General features: G+C 34.1%; 1 protein-coding gene across 3 annotated transcripts in view; it reads left to right on the top strand.

Moving 5' to 3' along the window:
* The first annotated feature begins 1349 nt into the window (after window positions 1–1349).
* Window positions 1350–20446, top strand: part of MMRN1 (multimerin 1) — a 61973-nt gene continuing 42876 nt past the window's right edge. For 2 of the 3 annotated variants that reach the window (XM_055313145.1, XM_055313144.1), the window contains exon 1: window positions 1352–2144. In XM_055313145.1, coding sequence (XP_055169120.1) covers window positions 1570–2144 — 575 coding nt within the window. In that variant the 5' untranslated portion in view covers window positions 1352–1569. Of the gene's footprint in view, window positions 2145–20446 lie in introns of all 3 variants that reach the window. The other variant, XM_055313147.1, reaches the window with a different exon arrangement.

The raw sequence follows: 20446 nt of genomic DNA, 5'->3' as shown, positions 1-20446 counted from the left end.
AATATGTGTCTTAGTTTAAATAACCTCATATTATGTGTCTCTAATTTGACAACAATTTACTTGTTTGTAGAAATAAATGGCAAAAACTAAGAGGAGAAAAAGTATTAAGACCAACTAGTTAATAATTCAGAGAAAAATTAGGCCTGGTGCTCTGTATACAGGATTAGGGACTGAAGTAATTATCTACAATAGTATATAACCCAACAGGCAAGAGGTTTCCGGTTATCCAATTCTGAAAGAAAAACTTCTATGAATATTCAGCAAGAGCCTAATGCCTGGCATAAAAATTAGCAGAAAGATTAGTTACACATAGATTTAGCTTTCAGATAATATAATAGACCATAAGCAAATAGAGAGCCAAGAATACTCTTGCTTTATAATCTCAGCACCTAAGAGAGTACCTTGCTGAAGCTGACTGAGGGTTGGGTAATTACTGAAAGAATGAATGAATGAATGGATGAACTGTTATAACATGTTATTTATATGTCCAAAGAGTCTGCTGTGGATTTTTTTTTACAGATGAGAGAGCTTAATTGAAGTCTGAAAATCAGAGATTTGCTTTAGTAGTAAAATCATAAATCCCATGAAGCATCTTTACTAGGAAAACAACCATAAGAAAGTCTTTGATCAATTTAGCTCTCTATTATCTGCAGCTAATATATTTTTGCACCACAGCAAAAGTACAAAAGCATTATATATGATTCCATTCTAATTTATTTTCATGTGACTTCATTTTTTTCTTCATCCATTATTACCCAAAATTCTGATTATTCATTCCATTGACTGGTTCTGGTAGAAGTTCTGAGAGCAGAATTTAAAACGAGTTCCATGTATACCTGTATAACTCAAAAATTTATACTTTTCTTTTTTGTTATCACTCACCATCATTGAGAATAACTTTTTTTTCCCATTGAGAATAACTTCAAGTAATGCTTTGGTTGAACTATATTTATAAAAATAGGGGTATATAAATATTTTTTTCATAATTTGGCTTGTGATGCATAAAAGGTTAGAGACTCTATCAATGAGTTTTTGTTTATGTATGTGCCTGTGTGTAAGCACTTGAACAAAATGTGATTCTCTGGATGGGGCACAATGGAAAAGAATGTCACATATTTTTTCTCAATTTCCCTGTGTAGTAGAACAAAATGTTAAATTCCTTGATTCAGCTCATCCAAACAAAATTCCATACTCCCTGTCATCAATGTGAAATTTCTCTTCAAAATCAGCAACAAATGAAACATGAGTCGACGTAGGAAAGGACGTGTTTTTCTCATCAGTTTTCCTGATAATAATTGCCTGTTTTCCCATTTACCCTTAGCCTCGTCAGAAACCCTTCACCACCTCCATAGATCCATCCTACCAGAGGTCACAGATCACACAAAACCTACAGAAACAGGAAATCAAACTTCCTGAGTCCACTACAAAACACAGAGACCTATTTCCTCTACACATCTCAAATTGGCAAAACCGTGTCTTAGCGGATTCAGTGTGGAAGCAGCTGTTGAAAAGACTAGGAGGACTATATCTCCCAATTTCACATGAGCTTTCTCACTTCAAACTACTGAGATGAAGGGAGCAGGGCTATTTATTCTGTTTTCTAGTTTATGGAATGGGGGCTTTGGGCTTATCGACACCACGGATACTTGGACTACCCCTGAGGGTGCAAGCTCCCAGGAGAACATAGCCTCTGCTACAGTTTCTCAAAATAAAATGCTACCAACCCCTCAGAGCACATCAGCTGAGATATCCACAATTCCTGAGGCAAGAACCTCTGAAGAGAGTCTTCTAAAATCCACACTGCCTCCTTCAGAGACAGGCACACCTCCTGAGGCTATGAGAAGCCAAACTCTCACATCCACAGGGAAGACAGAAGGGCTGCTGAAGTTACAGACTCTTGGCCTCCCAGTCAACCCTAGCCTCCAGTTGAATCCAAGAGCAGACTCAGTGGTCCTTACCAACTCTACACTGAAATTTCTTCAGACCTTTGTCAGAAAGTCGAACCAACAAGCGATCGCTCCCAACTCCATTGAGGGCAGCATGGGGAATCGATCCCCACGGGAAACGTACCTCAGCAGAGGTGACAGCAGTGGAAGCCAGAAAACCAACTCTCAAAAATCAAGTTTTGAAACAACAAGAGGAAAGTAAGAAACAGTCTTTTCTTTTCTTGTCTCTCCCTAACTGTAAAGTCTGTAAGATTGTAAACTAACAGTTAAACTGTCTCACTCTCAGAAAATGTTTTCACGTTCAAGATGAAATTGGATCACGTTTCAGTTAGATAAGGTAATTAAGCATTACTTTATCTAATGGAAAAAAGATGAACAAAAAAATGGAGCAATTTTGTTTTAATTGAACCAATCAAAGTCACTTATAAAAAGGCTTTTACTTGAGATATTCACTAACAGTGTAACACCACAGTGACTGTTAGTTGTTTATTCAACTCAAGGATACATTGGCGGTGCTCAGGACACCCACAACATGAAAGAAAAAATGACAATACAGTTGGGAAATGAACGGATTTAAAAACTGACATAGCCTGGCTATGCAGGGTATAGTTATGAAGATCAAGCCAAGGAGAGCTGGGGTGGAATCATGTCTCCAGTATTGCCTAGTTTTGTGACTTTGAGCAAGTTAATTGAGCTCCCTGAAACAGAGGAGTTTTTTTATATGTAAAATACAAATATAGTATAGGAAGTACAGATAAAAATACCAACTTCATGGGGTGATTGTGCAAGGTTCAGATTAATGAGATATACTTAGATGCCCCCTTCTCAAAGAACAGGTGGTAAGAAACATATTTTACTAGTACTGTTATGTTGAGTTATGCCATTATCATGAATGTGATGAATAGAAAAGCCAATTTTTCAAGTTGATTTTGATTTAAAATTCAAGCAAATGCTATGTGAACTGTTGAAGTAAAAAAATAAAACTTTAAAAAGGATTGTTAAAGAAGACGTGCAAAAGGACCAAAAAAAAAAAAAAATCCTACTAATAAAAAAAAAAGTATTGTGATTCAGGTCAATGTTTTTATTCATTTAATGTTCAGAGTGATCTGTTTGGAATGCTAGTAGTTTAGTGTTATGAAACTAAACTTTCAAATACCTTTTACCTGGAATAAAATAATTTCAAGACATCAAATAATGCCTTGGGATCTTAGTTAAGTTAAAAATCATACTAACTATATAACATAGTTTAAGTTAATGATAGGAGCTTACACCTGCTCTGTGAAAGGTATTGTGTCAAAGTTGTTGTTGATATAAATATGAGGAGACACTGGAAAGAGTCAATAGATTCAAATGTAATGTAGTCAGAGGTTATAGAATTTTTAAAAATATATAAGTAAATCTGCTTTAAACTAAATACTTAGTGGAATTTAGAACAATCCAAACTTACAGATTACAAAATGTCCAACTTATGGTTGGATAAACTTTCCCTATAACAGACATTTTGACAGATATGAATTAAACTTTTTCATGTTAAGGAGCAACAGAATGTGGTCTATTAAATAATGATAGCAAATGCCATGCCACTTATATGATCATTTCTATTAGTCATATTTTATTAGACTCTATAATTTTATTTTCAAACCAATTATATAGAACTCTTAGGCACTCATTGAAAATGATCATGAATTTTTGAAAGATGCTGTCATCAAGAGATTTTTCAATAGAATATGAAATAAAATCAAAACAAGAAGGGGAAAATTCACACTAAAATGTCACTTAAGTTTTATATAGAAAGTGGCATATAATTGCTTCATAATTAGAACTAGTAATTGATCATTTGAGAAATGCTAGCTTTTAAATAAATTCTAATTGTTTTATTATGTGCCTAAGACTCTTCTAGCTTCTAAGGATATATAAAATTCTAAAACTAAGAATGATTCTGCCTGCATTATGTATCTTATAAAAAGTAAGCAATAACATATCTGCAGGTTTTTAAAAACTCAATATGTGTTAGGAGGAAACGATATTTAAGGTGTAACCCGCTGAAGAGAACTTAGTCCATGGATTTTCCAATGAAAATAATTTAATTTTTTTCTAGAGAAAAGTACTGACTGTACTTATTCTATAGCCTGAGGCCCTGGAAAGCCTGAGGTTTTCTTTTGGTAATGCCTTTGGATGAGGACCTTTTCATCAGGTCCAAGATATATATATATATTTTTTTAGGTCCAAGATTTATTACTTGTTTTGCCATGCAGTTGAAATGGTGCTAGAGAAAACAGTTCCATGCCTTATGGACACAATGCTGATGCAAAGAAGCTTTGATGAAGTCTTTCATTTTTTCATTTGATTAGGAAATAATAACAATAGCAAACACTTTATGACATCTGTTCCTATCACTGTATTGCTCTGTATTGCACTTTTCAATTATTTAATCTCTATCATAACTCCATGAAGAAGATTAAGAGAGATTAAGTAATTTAACTAAAATCACTTAAAAGTCAATCTCAGGGCAGAGATTCAAGCTCGGGTTGACTGGCTTCAGGGACATAACTTTCAACCCCTACACTATACTCCTTTAGCAAGTGCAGTCTGTTCTCCCAAGTGGGTAAATGAGAGTTACGAGTTTTTTTCCCTGCTTCTGAGTCTTCAGAGGATATTCTTTGCTTCCGGAATAAAGCTCAGATCCTTACCCAATTAGTTATACAATGTCATCCTTGATCTGACTTTTGCCTACCTCCCCAGCATTGTCTTCTGTGACTTGCTGGCCAGTAAAATTTGTGAGTCTCTGGTCCACAATATGCTATTCATTAAACCTATCATTGTACCCTGCTTGTCCCTTGTCCCTTTGGCTAACATGGTTTTTTCTCATCATCTACTTCCTTTACACCCAATAATAATAGCTTCAGGAAGCCTTCTCAGGCTGTCAGGTGGACCTTCTAACTTTAATAGAGCTCTCCTTGAATTTTTCTATCACTACACTTACAGTAGTGTATTATAATTAGAGTGAACTTTGTGATCTCCTTTCTTATGGAGACATATTATGAATGCTAGCAAAGTCTCTGGTTTATAATAGGTACACAATAAATATTTAACAAGCTGGATGCAAAATTTAGAGATTAATATGTGAATATAAAGAGGAATCCTCCCCAAAGAAATATTCTTATTTCTCTATGATGAAATCTAGCTGATTCATTTTAGTTTTTTGTTGTTATGTTGTGTTTCTTACTGCCCTTGGAATTTTATAGTGATTCTAAGTAAAAGGAATACCTCTGTCTAAAGAGTTTTCTGGCATATTTTTGTCTCATCTTGTACTTTCTCTCAATTTAGTGCTGCAGAAATTCCTGGTTACCCTAGGGCTGTGGTTTCCTATCTGGTAGAGTGGTTGTTGGTCAGTGATCAAGCAAGCACTTTGAAATAAGCAGGATAAAAAACAATTAGAATTAACATATTTATACATTGAAGAATTATTTTCTGAGGACCTAATTTGTCTCCAGCATTATACTTGTGCTGAGGGTAAAATAGTGAACAAAAACTGCCACCTCTTCTGCCTTCATGGAGTCTACAGTCCAGAGGTGAGAACATTGGAAAGAAAAACAGTGAATCACAAATGCTGATATTGAATCCAAAGGGTGGTAAACATTCTGAATGAAGCTTACAGGAGTATGTAACAGAGTGAATGGCCTACTCTGAAGGTGAGTAAGCCTCCCCTAAGAGCATACTAAATAATATGAGGTATTGATAGATGTCATTGCCTATTTAAGTTCTCCCACAATCCCAACCCCTGCTCACATATATGTGAATCTTCACCATCCATTAAATCTCTAGTTCTGTAACTAGAAACCCTGGATATATCCTTGACATTTGTCTTTCCCTCCCAGCTTTTATCTAATCTATCAAGAAGTCTTATTGGTACTCCCTCTACTATATCCCCAATCCCTCTCTATCTTCCCTATACTCTCCTTTCCTAGCCATCATTATCCCCCATCGGAATCGTAGCTTGTCCACATGTGACCACTCTTGCCCCTTGTAATCCATGTTCCACACAAGCAAGAGATTCTTTAAACTTAAAAATAAATAAATAAATTTGACATATATCATTGTGTAAATTTAAGGTGTTTAAACTTTTAAATTGAAATAATGCATTTCTTTTAATGTAAGACTTCATCTTTTGTGATATTATTTATCATACTAATAAGAAAAATATATCACTATTTCTTACAATTTTTAGATTTATCTCTTAGAGGTTATTTTTATTTCTATATATACATGTCACTCTTGCATACTTAAAATGAAAAGATAAATGAAACTGGTCAAGGTGTTTCTATAGCAATGCAATAACTACTCTCTGACAATAGTGAGCGAAAAATACCATTGATTGTAAAATGTATTCTTGATTTCAGAGATATTGTCTTCAAATCTGTGGACTTTAGCATTTGGCACACTTGCTAAAAATCACTCAGTAGATTTCCATTCTATTTAGAATAAAATCCTAAATCTTCACTGTGGCCCACAGAGTCTTGCTTGTTATGACCCCTGACTATCTCCATGATCCCATCATCATCACACTCTAAGTTCATTCAACTTCCGTTCCTCCAGCCATACAGGCCCTCTCCCTGGGTACCGAACTTGTTCAGTTTATATGCATCTCAAGGAAGCTTCCTGTTCATTCTTGCTAGAATGCTCTTCTTTCAGTATATGGAAGGAGAGAATTCTTTTCCTCATACACCTTTAGCTTTAATATCCCTCCTCAATGAGAGGGATATTACCCTAATTACATCTAATTACCCATATGGAAATTTGCTGTTCTTATTGTATCACCTTTATCTTTTTCTTCATGGCACTCACATGAAAATATTGGATTTATTTATGTAGGTGGTTGTATCTTTTGTTTTTCCACAATAGAACATATATCCCCTGAAAATGGGAACAATGCTTTTCTTATTTTTTTTCTTTTTTTGGTTTCAGAGTAGAATTTAGTAATTCATCACTTACATATAACACCTAGTGCTCATCACAAGCGCCCTCCTTAATATGCATCACCCATCTGTCCAACCCACCCTCCATATCCCCTCTGGTAACCCTCAAGTTTCTCTGTAGGTAAGAGTCTCTTGTGGTTTGATTCCCTATCTCTTTTTTTCCCCTTCCCCTTTGTTCATCTGTTTTGTTTCTTTTCTTTCCACAGGATATTCTTTCCTGATTTGTTGAAAATTAGTTGACCATAGAGTTGTAGATCCATTTCTGGGTTCTCTATTCTATTCTATTCCCCCCTCCCTTGTATTTTAAAAACAAACAAACAAACAAACAAACAAATAAAAATGAACAAAAAACTCTCCTTAGTCAAGTGTCTATACTTCTATATTTTACAAACTTATATCTCTAGTCTTAATCTCTGCTTTGAACTTCACATCCATCCAAAAGTTAGCGGCAACTATGGCTAGTCAGAGAGTTTTCTACTTTTTATTATGTTATTTTATATACATAAGGGTCATCAATAGGGTAAAATGTTAATGAAAGATTCCAGAAGCAAAATAAAAGTTGAATATCAAGCAAGATGAACATTTTATTTGCTAAATTTAATGACCTTTCTTTTAGAACTTTATTCTTTTTCCATAAGCTATATAACTTGCTTTATGCACAAATAGGTAGTTTACTTTAAATGAATTATGACTTCTAATATAATGTATAAAATGCTAAGTTCTCCAAGATCTTTCACTAGACCACTTGTTCTTTTTTCACTAGACCACTTGTAAATAAACATTTTAAGCACCACATTTAAAAACATGATGCTTGAAATTGCAAAACTAACCATTAAATTAATTCTACTAATATAATGTGCATTTTGCTGCTTATATCTTTGAATTATGGGTAGGTTTTATGTGTGAAAAATTTGATCAATTAAATTTATGTGTTGTCTCAGTTCCTTGTGGCTACTAGACCAAAATAATACAGACTGGGTGGTTTATAAACAACAGAAATTTATTTCTCACAGTTTTGAATGCTGGACATCTGAGACTAACATGGGCAAGGGAGAGCCCTTTTCTGGGTTTCCAGATTTCAAACATGATGAAAAGGATGAGGAATCTCTCTAAGGCCTCTCTAATAAGGGCACTAATCCCATCAAGAGGCACTGCCATCTCCCAATGACCCCAGTCCCAATATTATTATATTGGACATTTGGATTTTAACATATAAATTTTAGTGGGACACAAACATTCGATCTATGTCATGTATATTTTGCAAAGTTATTATCAGACCTAATAGAATACAAAGGGATTGCTCTCACAATCTATAAAATTCTCAAGAGAAATGCACCATTATGTTACAGTTTTTTTTTTTATTTCCTTGGGAAATAAATGCATCTACTAGATTACTGCCAGTGAAAACTAACACTCAGTGGAGTACATTCTGTGTCTTAATTTTTTCTCATTAATCATTTCCTTTTATTTCATTCCTTTCATATTTCTCCTCTCTAAATTACTATTGAATATATAAATACATACTCTATTATACAAGCTAGAATTTAAGGAGTGCTTATATAGTCCTAGGTGGTTAAATGAGAAACTTTTGTATTTCCACACCTTTGGGCTTTTTTAATATGAAAATATTACTTTAAACATCTATTATTTAAGACAAAATGCTAAAAGAGTTAGTTTACAGGAACAACTAGAGTAAGTATAGAGCTAAGCATCATAGCATCTGTTAGCCTGCCTTTTCTGAGGCTTTCTGGTTTGCACACTGTGAGAGCCTGACACCTACTGGAGTAGAAACAGTTTACAATGTCTCCGAATAGGCTGAAGTCACAGTGTGGTGAAAAGAAACAAAAAATAAAAAAGTTAGGTGAAATACAACAAATTTATTAAAAAGGTTATATTTAAGTAACTTTAAGAATTATTACTTATAAATATACAATTATTTATATATGTTATATATTTCTAATTCAATGTGTCTCTTAAAAATATATCATTAACTTTAAACTTTAAAAAATAGTGGATCAAGGGCAGCCCGGGTGGCTCAACGGTTTAGTGCCGCCTTCAGCCCAGGGCCTGATCCTGGAGACCAGGGATTGAGTCCCTCATCGGGCTCCCTGCATGGAGCCTGCTTCTCCCTCTGCCTGTGTCTCGGCCTCTCTCTCCGTGTGTCTCTCATGAATAAATAAAATCTTAAAAAAAAATAGTGGATCAAAAAGCAAACTCCATACATATCCCCTGGAATGGACACATTCGATTCATTCTCCTAAAATTTGACACTGAGAATATTGTATATACACAATAATTTGTGACTCTGAGGCACTGTACAGTCATCTATCATCAAAAATTCAATTACATTTACCATACACTGCCCACGATGGAAGGCAAATTAATGAAGCCTGCCAAAAGACTTTAATTGCAAAAGTTGGTATATAAAGAAAGAGTTTCGTTTTAAAACCTAATTTAACCAGAAAATTAAAATATTAGAATACCAGAAATTCCCCATGATCTGAGCTTTGCATGATTGCCTTTCAAAATTTGTTTTAAACATTTATTTACATGACTCTTTTATAAAATTAATACTTCTATCCAAGTTTAAATATTATGTGGAATTTTGAGATAAAGATGGACAATATAAAGGTACTTGCACTAAAATATTAATGAATTACAAACACAAATTTTATTTGTTTGAAAATAGTTATTTTCTTAAGGAGATTAGATGAAAACAAGTTATTTTCTTAAGGAGTTTAGTATCTATATGAAATTACCTTTGGACTATTAGCCAAACTAAATGTAAAAAATCTAATGTTTTATTCATGTGTGATTTACATATCAAGAATCTTTTTACTAAATCTAAGTACTTACTTTCAATTTCTATTTTTTTCTTTCATATTGTGTATATATATATATATATTTCCTTTGGAGTACTTTGTCATTTATGACTCGTGAACTCATGTAAATTCTAGTGTCTCAAATTAATAATTTGATAAAGGTATTCTTGTTATAATTTTTTTTATTTTTTTTTAATTTTTATTTATTTATGATACTCACAGAGAGAGAGAGAGAGAGAGAGAGAGAGAGAGAGAGAGGCAGACACACAGGCAGAGGGAGAAGGAGGCTCCATGCACCGGGAGCCCGATGTGGGATTCGATCCCGGGTCTCCAGGATCGCGCCCTGGGCCAAAGGCAGGCGCCAAACCGCTGCGCCACCCAGGAATCCCTTCTTGTTATAATTTGATTAAAAAATAAAGACATAAAATAAAGATTTCATAACATTTGGGAAGTATTTATGTTCATAATTTTTTAAGACTATAGAAACATTTTAGGGTGCTTGGGGTGCCATATATGTATATATACATGTATGTATATATATAAAAGCAATTATGGTTAAGATAAATTTATCAGGTTATTAAAGAAGTAAAAAAGGAGCCGTGTCTCTCTATTTGCATATATGACAAAAATTGGGAGATATATAAATATATAGATAGATATACAGACATGTATTCCCTTTATAAAAAAATCCTACAAACCCTCTGAATCTTGTAATCTTCAGCAGCAGCAAGGGTTTTATATATATTATATTAATTCATTTGGTCTCACAACAACCCTGTGAGATAGGTTATATTATTATACTTATTGTATAGATGAGGAAGCCACATTTAATGAACAAGCTAATAGCTAAGAGTTGTAGAGTCAAAATCTAAAAGTAAGCAGTCTGACTTGAGCATAAGTCAACAACGATGTTCTCTCTCTAGTTAGGGAAATTTTTCCTTATTATTTTGTTTCGATTATGCAGGTATACCAGTCTCTGCTCTTCCTCTTCTGCTTCATTCAGGGGAAAAAAACAGAGACAAAAACTCCGGACACATAAATGCAATCTCTTGTTCATTTGCCCGCATAAGTGGAGTAAAAGAGAATAAAAATTTTGCTCAGGAGGTAGCCCTTCATCATCAGAAATGACCTTCTGAGTCTGACTTAGAGAAGTGAAAAAAGCCTGTGTTTGTGATGGCTATGAAGTTGAGACAAACCCCTCCTTCCCTTCTCTTCCTTTTCCTTCTTTTTTCCCTTTTCATCCATTCATATTATAGCATGTGACTGAATTCCCTTCCTTTTTAAGGCTGAACAATATTCCATTATAGATAGATAGATGATAGATAGATGATAGATAGATACCTATATATCACCTTTCTTTATCCATTCATCTGTCATACGCACTCTGTTTCTGTCTTTTGGCTATTGTTATTCATGAAATTTTAATGATGTTCTTAAATTAAGATAGTGTGCTAGAGAGAACATTTACCCTGACTGGTAAATCTGTTCTCTTTTTACAAACGTAGAACATATATTTATCCTCCGGAACTTACAATAGTTCATTAGCAATTGAACCAAATAAGGCTTTGTTTGATTGTTTTCCTTCCTAATTATTGACATCAATGAAATTAGACTTGTGAGGATATATTCTTAACTTTAACATTTATTTTCCTTTTAAAAAGTGCATTACTTTTTACTAATTTATAGAAGAAAGAAAGGCAAAAAGAGAGAAAAGAAATTGACTCCATATATTATTGAGAAATGAGTAGGTTGGATTTATAAAAGTAGTAAACACTTGTCATTAAAAACACATGACTGCTTTTCATATATTTAGAATATGTTCGTCTCACTTATCACCTTTCAATTTGGTGGGAATTTAATTGCTCTGTATTTGAGGGGTTTAGTGTACTACACCATAATTTTGCTGTTAAACAGTGATGGTCAAACTTAGCTCAGGTAGGGTTTTTTTGGAATCTATATTCATGTAATCAGCATCTTGTAATAAAAACAAAAAGGTTCTTCATATGATAAATTAGTGGCAACATGAATGAACTGGGTTTTTTTTGTGAAAGATTAATTAATTTTCTCATCTATAAATTAAATCCCATAGAAAACTTAGTCCTTTCCCTGAGGCATTTATGAACTCATTAATACATGTATACATTTTTATCATTTGTAATTTGTAGTCATCTTTAGGTACAAGGTAAAGAAGGTTCTCAAGTTAGAGGCATAAGTGGATGTTAGGTGAGGTGTCGGAGACTGACAAGAGAGTTACAAAATAATCCTCTTTGAGAATGCTTTAATTTTCAGGGGTATCCCTGTCTGTGTTTGAGTTCCCTCGTGTTCCTCATTGAATTCCTAAATCTATCTCAATAAGGAGATTGCAGGAGACAAAATCATAAAGATCCTTCACTTCATAAAGTCTCCCCAAACACAGAATCTTCCCCAACTACCTAGAAAAAAATTATATACCATTGGGTAATTTATGGTGAGGACTTTGCTGGCTTACCTTGATGTCTAGTGAATATCCTCAGGATCTGTTCCTTTTGTGCTATTGTGTCAATTTGAGCCACAGATTATCATGATCCAAGTTTAAACATTAATCCTTTTATGAATATGGTTGCAAGCAATTTATTAGTATGAGTTTTAAGGACTAGTCTAAATGGACATGTTGATTGTTATCTTTTATTTCTTAAAGAAAATATCTGTTGTGGTCATTATTTAAATGAATCCTTTGTTGCTCAGTCTACTCTTGGTTCAGGATAAGAATGGATATGATTGGGTCATGGTTTGGTCAGGGTATGCTTCAAATCACAAATCACTAATTAATGGAACATTTTTTAAAAATTTAGTCTTTTTACTAGCTCCCTGGAAGACTGGGTTTCTAAAACATTTCAATCAAAAGTACAGTAGATTGTTTATTTACAATGCTTCTCTTAGTTCATTATCCATGAGACTTTGAGTTGTGAAAGTCAAACTAGAATCCTTTTTCTCCCTGCTATTTTGTATGCTCTGCAAGCTAGGCTGATGTTCACAAACAACCAAAACTGCCTGGTTTTTCCTAGAACAAATCTTTTACCTATTAACTTGGAAAATCCAAAGAATCAATACAAGCTTTTTTTCAGTACACGTTGCTGCACAAAAGAAACAGTGTTATTACTCTTATAGAGAATCCCAAAGGCAGTATGCTGTTTGGAGGGTTATGACCCCATGGAAAGCTAAACACTTCAAAGTAACTGCTCACCATCCACCATAATCAGTCTGGAAAGGTACAAAGGATTTTTAGATTCAGCAAAATGCTTGTCTGGGATCATTTGATTTGCCTTTATACTGTCTGTCACCATTTTACCATCCTTAATTTTCTGTTTTGAAACTTATATTTTCTGATAATTTGGTTTTAAATTTTCTATTTACATTTTCAACATCCCTTAATGAGCTTATTTCATCAGTAGCATAAACCCAATTATGAGTCACACCAGGGGCTCCTTGGCTGTGGATAGTTCTTCCAATTTATACCGGATCAAAGATTGCTGGGCCATGAGCGATCTGCTGGTTTGCTTTTTCCCTACTCAACTCTCTCAGTCATGAGATTGTTTCAGAATTTGAGAATTTAAAAAATCTCTCCAGGTGACACTGGGATTTATTCTCACAAACAATATCTATATCTATCATCTGTCTATCTATCCATCTATCTATCATCTTTTTTCCAAAGCCCGGAATACATAGGGATGGCAGTACTTTATTTTTCCTGCCTCATACACCGCCCTCAACAGTCATGCAGCCAATTCATGTGACAGACTTTAACTGCTTTTGTTGAAGTTAGTGATTCTCTATAATTAGGATAATCAGTGGATTTGCATAAGAAATCTAATTAATTTTTAAAAATACCCCTTTTTTTGTGATCGTGTCCATTTGAAACCTTTCTTATTTATATTTCTTGCTTTTGCCAGTACTTTGTTTCATATTATTTTTGCAAGGATCACCCTGCTTTTATAAAATGTGCCAAATGGTCTTTATCTTTATGAAACTAAATATTCAAACTTCTCATTCAAAAGATCCATGCACAATAAACTATATGGTGCTCAATATTTTTGCCATGGGTGGATGAATGACTGAGTCAGCCTTATTTGTAAAAAAAAAAATTTGCCCAAGAAGCCTAAATACTCCAAACCAGATGCTTACTAACTTCAGTGGCTCTAATATCAGGAAAAACTGTTCCCCCTTTGGTCTTTTAGATTGATTTTTGTATTATTTTAATTATGATTTTTATTTTTAGGCAAAATAGATTTCAAATCTTCTACTGACTTAGAGGCATGTATGTCATACTGATTTCTACTTGTAGCGATTAGATTATACAGCCATACATAGAACATTTGTTTTAATACCATAATTTGTAAATCATTCCTGCCCCTTCCCCCCCCCAAAAAAAAAACTCATCCTAAGTGGGAGGGTAGAATATAAATTAAACATAACGAGCTGCATTTATTTACTATAGAAAAAAAAATAAGGAGAAAAAAAATCAGATCTAATCATTCAATTAACCTATAGCTATTAAGAATTTTCCATAGATTGGCACAGAGTCTTTTATGATAGAAGAGCTGGTATTGCACCAGGAGTGAAGCTGATTGCTCTTTTTCTAAACAGTATTTAGATAGATAGATGATGATAGATGATAGATAGATGATAGATAGATAGATAGATAGATAGATAGATAGATAGATAGATAGATAGATAGATAGATAGATAGATAGATAGATAGATAAATATTCTGCTGCCTACCTTTAAAAATTAAAGAGGGGATGCTTGGGTGGCTCAGCGATTTAGCGCCACCTTCAGCCCAGGGCGTGATCCTGGAGTCAGTCCTGGGATCGAGTTCCACATCAGGCTCCCTGCTTGGAGCCTGGTTCTCCCTCTGCCTGTGTCTCTGCCTCTCTCTGTGTCTCTCATGAATAAGTAAATAAAATCTTTAAAAATAAAATAAATAAAAATTAGAAAAGTGATTTATGTTACATTATAAGCACAATAAAAACACTTTCCAGACTTCTGCCTATAGCAACTAGATTCACCCATCTGTGCTAGATAATTTATTTTCTCATATAATTTGTTTAATAGCTTATTTTTATGCAATTGCAAATAATATTTTGTGTCTACTCTTATTTAATAGGTATTATTTAATTCTCTCTTCATCCTATACAACTCCATTTGTAGCACTATGTTTACAATTTAAAATTCCTTGAGGTAAAGAATATCTTTAAATATCTCTATTGCTTTGGATGGCTTCTAAATGTTTGAATATCATCTAAAAATACATACTAAAAATACAAAATAAAGGCTATTTTTGTCTGATCATGACATTTTTGTGGCAAATGACTTTGATGTGGTGAAAGCTTCCCAGCTATTTCTATACTATTTTATATGTTGAAGAGAATAAGGATACATGGATGGATATAAAGAAAGTTTCTTAGAAACTGGTTTGAAAGGCAGGAAACCACAAATGTTGGAGAGGATGCGGAGAAAAGGGAACCCTCTTACACTGTTGGTGGGAATGTGAACTGGTGCAGCCACTCTGGAAAACTGTGTGGAGGTTCCTCAAAGAGTTAAAAATAGACCTGCCCTACGACCCAGCAATTGCACTGTTGGGATTTACCCCAAAGATTCAGATGCAATGAAACGCCGGGACACCTGCACCCCGATGTTTCTAGCAGCAATGTCCACAATAGCCAAACTGTGGAAGGAGCCTCGGTGCCCATCGAAAGATGAATGGATAAAGAAGATGTGGTTTATGTATACAATGGAATATTCCTCAGCCATTAGAAACGACAAATACCCACCATTTGCTTCAACGTGGATGGAACTGGAGGGTATTATGCTGAGTGAAGTAAGTCAATCGGAGAAGGACAAACAGTGTATGTTCTCATTCATTTGGGGAATATGAATAATAGTGAAAGGGAATATAAGGGAAGGGAGAAGAAATGTGTGGGAAATATCAGAAAGGGAGACAGAACATGAAGACTCCTAACTCTGGGAAACGAACTAGGGGTGGTGGAGGGGGAGGAGGGCGGGGGGTGGGGGTGAATGGGTGACGGGCACTGAGGGGGACACTTGACAGGATGGGCACTGGGTGTTATTCTGTATGTTGGTAAATTCAACAACAATAAAAATTAATTTTAAAAAAAAGAAACTGGTTTGAGAAAAGTTATAGATACAGTATGGTCTAATTGGTAAGACGTGAGTATCAGAACAGCAAGTCAGCTAAATCTATAGGACATGATTTATTTATTTTACTCGTGATCATAACATTTTAAATTATGCTATATTTGGTTCATATAAAATTGTTGCATTATTAAATATAATTTTACCAAATATATAGGTATCATAACAATATACTATTGACTTTTATTTTTTAACTTTATATAAGAAAAAAGCATCATATTATATTTCTTCTGTAACCTGTTTGTGTCACACAAGTTTAATAAGCTATCCAATATACATTACATTTATATTCATTTTTCAATGGTGAATAATGCCCATTGTGTATATATTTCAGCACATATTTCTCCATTCCATGTTAAATAGACATTTGAGTTACTTTTAGCTTTTGATAATTATGAATAATGCCTGCTGCTATAAATATATATGATTACTGGTATACTTCTGCAATCGTTTCTCTAAAATATATAACATGAAGTATAACCACTGGGTCAGAGGAATTTGCATGCTCATTTTTACATAATATTAACAAATTGTTTTTCAAAATGGTTATCTTCTATCAACAGTATTTACGAGATTCCTTCTATTCTCTATCTTCTGAACATGTGAGATTGTCAAATTCTCAATGTTTGATTATTCTGGAACATAAAATATTATTCCATTTTGATCTTAATTTGCACCTTTTTGATACCAACAAAATGGACCTTTTTTTAAAAAAAATATGTTTAATGGTCATTGGTATTTCCTTGTATAAAAAGTTTGTTCAAATAGTTTGTCCACTTTTCTATTGTTCTATTTTTTCCTGTCCTTATCATACTTATTGATGAAAATTTGTTACATATTCTGAATGCTAAACTTCTGATTTATAGCTTCTCTCTCTCTCTTTTTCTAGAGAGAGAGCAGAGGGACAGAGGCAGAGGGAGAAGGAAAGAATATTAAGCATATTCTTATTCATATTAAGAATATTCACCTCGTAAAAAAAAAAAAAGAATATTCACCTCCTGCTGAAAACAGAGTTACATGAGGCTCAATCTCATGACCCTGAGATCATGACCTGAGCCAAAACCAAAAGCTGGACACTTAGCTGACTAAGCCTCCCAGGGGCCCCATAGACTCCTCTTTTCTCATCACTTCTGGTGTCTTCACATGAACAAAAATTCTTAAACTTTATACTGTTAAGTATTTTAGTTAGTACATATAAGTATAATTGATCTTCCTGTATATTTGCTTTAGATCTTGCTAAATTCACTATCTCCAATAGCTTTTTTTTTTTTGTAGATTCATCATTATCTTCTACATAAAACCCAAGTTTTCTGCAAGGAAACATAATTTTACTTATTAATTTTTAGTCAGGGTGACTTCACTTCTCTTTCTTGCCTTATTACACTAGCAAGAAAGCCCAGTTCATGCAGATATATGCCTTTGCTTTTTTCTAATAGTTTTACAGTTTTAAGTTTTAGCTCTTAACTTTAACTCTTTGATCAATATCTGAGTTGACTTTTTAGATCTGGTATGAGATAGGAGTCTAACTTTCCCTGCTTGCCTGTGGTTACCCATTTGTCTTACCATCATTTGTTGAAAAGAATATTCTTTCCCTGTTGAATTGCTTGGCACCCTTGTCAAAAATTAGTTGACCATAAATGTAATAAAATAAAGGTTTATTTCTGGACTCTGAATTCTATTCCATTGATCGATAGCACTATTCTTACGCTGGTCAAATACATTTTCAATTATTATAGTTTGTAATAAGCTTTGACATTGGACAGTGTGAGTAATGAGCCCTCTATTTTTCAATGGTGTTTTGGCTATTCTGAGTTTCTTGCATTTCCACATGAATTTTAAGAACAGCTTTAAGTTTCTGCAAAAAATAGCAGGAGGGATTTTGAATGGAATCAAAGCTGTGTTGAAGCTGTAGATAAATTTAGAAACTATTACCATTCTAATAATATTAAGTCTTCTATTCAGTGAATGCTTTCCATTTATTTAGGTTGTATTTTTTTCGATGATATTTTGTAATTTTTGTACTTCTTTTGTCAAATCTATTCCTGAGCATATGCTTCTTTTTGATGCTATTTTAAATGGAATTGTTCTCTTAATTTCATCTTTGAGTAGTTCATTGCTTATGTGTAGAAATACAATTGCTTTTTGTATATTGGGGTTCTTAAAAAGATTTTATTTATTTGAGAGAGAGAACAGAGGCAGAGGAAGAAGGATTAATCCCAGGACCCTGACATCATGACCTGAGCTCAAGGCAGACACTTAGAACTAAGACACCCAGGCATCCTGCTTTTAGTATATTGTAATCTTGCTGTACTTGCTTATAAGTTTTAGTAGCGTTTTTGTGGGTTTTAAATAATTTTCTAAATAGAAGAAATGAAAATACATAATTGCCTGACTAGAACCTATAGTAAAATGTTAAATAGAGTTTACAAGAGCAAACATTATTGTTTTGTTCCTGATCTCAAAGGAAAGTTTTCATTCTTTCAGTACTTAGTATGATGTTAATTGTAGGTTTTTCATGGATGTCCTTTATCAAGTTGAGGTAGTCCATTCTCTTCATAATTTGCTTTGTCTGCTTTTTTTTCTCTTTATGTTTTTTGTCTGGAATTTATAACATGCTTAAGGTAAGTTTTACTTTGTGGTCATTCTCCGGGATTCATTGAGCTTCTTAGATCTGAAGACTGATATTCTACCAAATTTAGAAAAATTTTAGCCTTTATTTCTTCAACTATTTACTCAAACTTGATCTTTCTGCTTCTCTTCTAGAACTTTAACTAATATATTTTAGACCACTTGAGTTTCTTTTCATTTTTACTTTAATAATTTTTCCTCCAAACTTCAGTTTAGGTGGTTTCTTTTGCCTTGCTTCCAAGTTTATTGATCTTAATGTCCAGAGTTCAAACTTCTGTTAATGGGACAACCTGGTGGCTCAGCGGTTGAGCATTTGCCTTTGGCTCAGGGCGTGATCTGGGAGTCCCTGGGTCGAGTCCCACATCAGGCTCCCTGCATGGAGTCTGCTTCTCCCTCTGCCTATGTCTCTGCCTTTCTCTGTATGTCTCTCATGAATCAATACATTAAAAATCTTAAAAAAATTAATAAACTTCTATTAAGCCCAATCCAGTCCATTTTTATTCATATCCTGCATGTTTTTGTTCTATTTAATGGTTCTTTTTTTTTTTAGATTTGCCATGAGTTTATGCACTATACTCATTTTTTCCCTTGATAATTTTGAAAAGGTTTACAATAACTATTTTAGTCATTGGTTACTAATTCAACATCTGTGTCATCTCTGCTTAGTTTTGTCCCTGTGTATTGGATTTCAACTCATGTTTGGTCCTATATTCCAGCTTCTTCACATGTCCAGTTTTTATCATGGTTTGTTTTTTATGCTGGGTTGCTATGTTATGAACAGATTTTCTTGTCTTCCATTAAAGAGCATTGACTTCTTTTCTGGCATGAAGTTATTTATATCAAGGGTTTTTTTTTTAAAGTTTTGTTGGGGTGAGTCTAGATTAGCCTGACCCTACTGGATGCAGACATTGTTAGCTTCAGGTGAATACTCAAATGTTTAATAAGAACTCTCTCTTTGGTGATCAGAATTCTCCACAATGGGGTAAAATCTGGTATCTCTGTTCAGCTCATGCAGCTTCATAATACTTGTTCTCTGGTGGCCTTGCAAAGACTACGTTTTGCAAGCACTGCATAGTATTCAACCCAAGATTTTTTAAAAATCCTGTGTTGACTTTTAAGATGGCATCTCTGTTACTCTCGCTCATTTTATGACCTTTATCCACATATTTTAACCACCTCTGTAAGCCCCAAACTCAGATCTCTATTTCCTTTACCCTGTACTCTCTCTCTTTGGGGCCCACCCATTTGTGATGTAGTTTGAAAATTGTTTGCAGGCAGAAAACTAGATTTAATATAGAATTCACATTATGTTGGTCCCTTCTCTCAAAAAATCATTTCTCTGCATTGTCTGTTGTTTAACATCTGAAATTATTGCTTTATATATCTTGCCCAGCTTTATAGATTTTACCAAGGGAAAGTAAATCTTTCCCATGCTCTGTTATGGCCAGAGCCAGAAATTTCTGAAATTCATGTTTTTTAGTTTATTACACAAAAAATCGAATAAGCTTATTAAACTTATATCAAATTAAGGGTTTTTTTGATATTTTATTTATTTACTCATGAGAGACACAGAGAGAGAGAGAGAGAGGCAGAGACACAGGCAGAGGGAGAAGCAGGCTCCATGCAGAGAGCCTGACGTGGGACTCCATCCCAGGACTCCAGATCACGCCCTGCGCCTAAGGCAGGCGCTAAACCTCTGAGCCACCCGGGCTTCCCTCAGATCAAGGTTTGACTTGAAAATGAACTAAATCTGTAGATTAATTTGAGGAGGATTGATACATATACCTTGGCTGTTACCATCCATTAACAGGATTTTTTTTTTTTTTTGCCACTGGGGGAAGTTTATAGGGAAACCTCGAGGGGCGAGCACAGGATGGGCAGG

Source organism: Nyctereutes procyonoides, unplaced genomic scaffold, assembly GCF_905146905.1.
Source record: "Nyctereutes procyonoides isolate TBG_1078 unplaced genomic scaffold, NYPRO_anot_genome, whole genome shotgun sequence".
Classification (NCBI taxonomy): domain Eukaryota; kingdom Metazoa; phylum Chordata; class Mammalia; order Carnivora; family Canidae; genus Nyctereutes; species Nyctereutes procyonoides.
The sequence above is the reverse complement of the archived record's forward strand: the minus strand, read 5'-3'. Positions and strand labels throughout refer to the sequence as shown.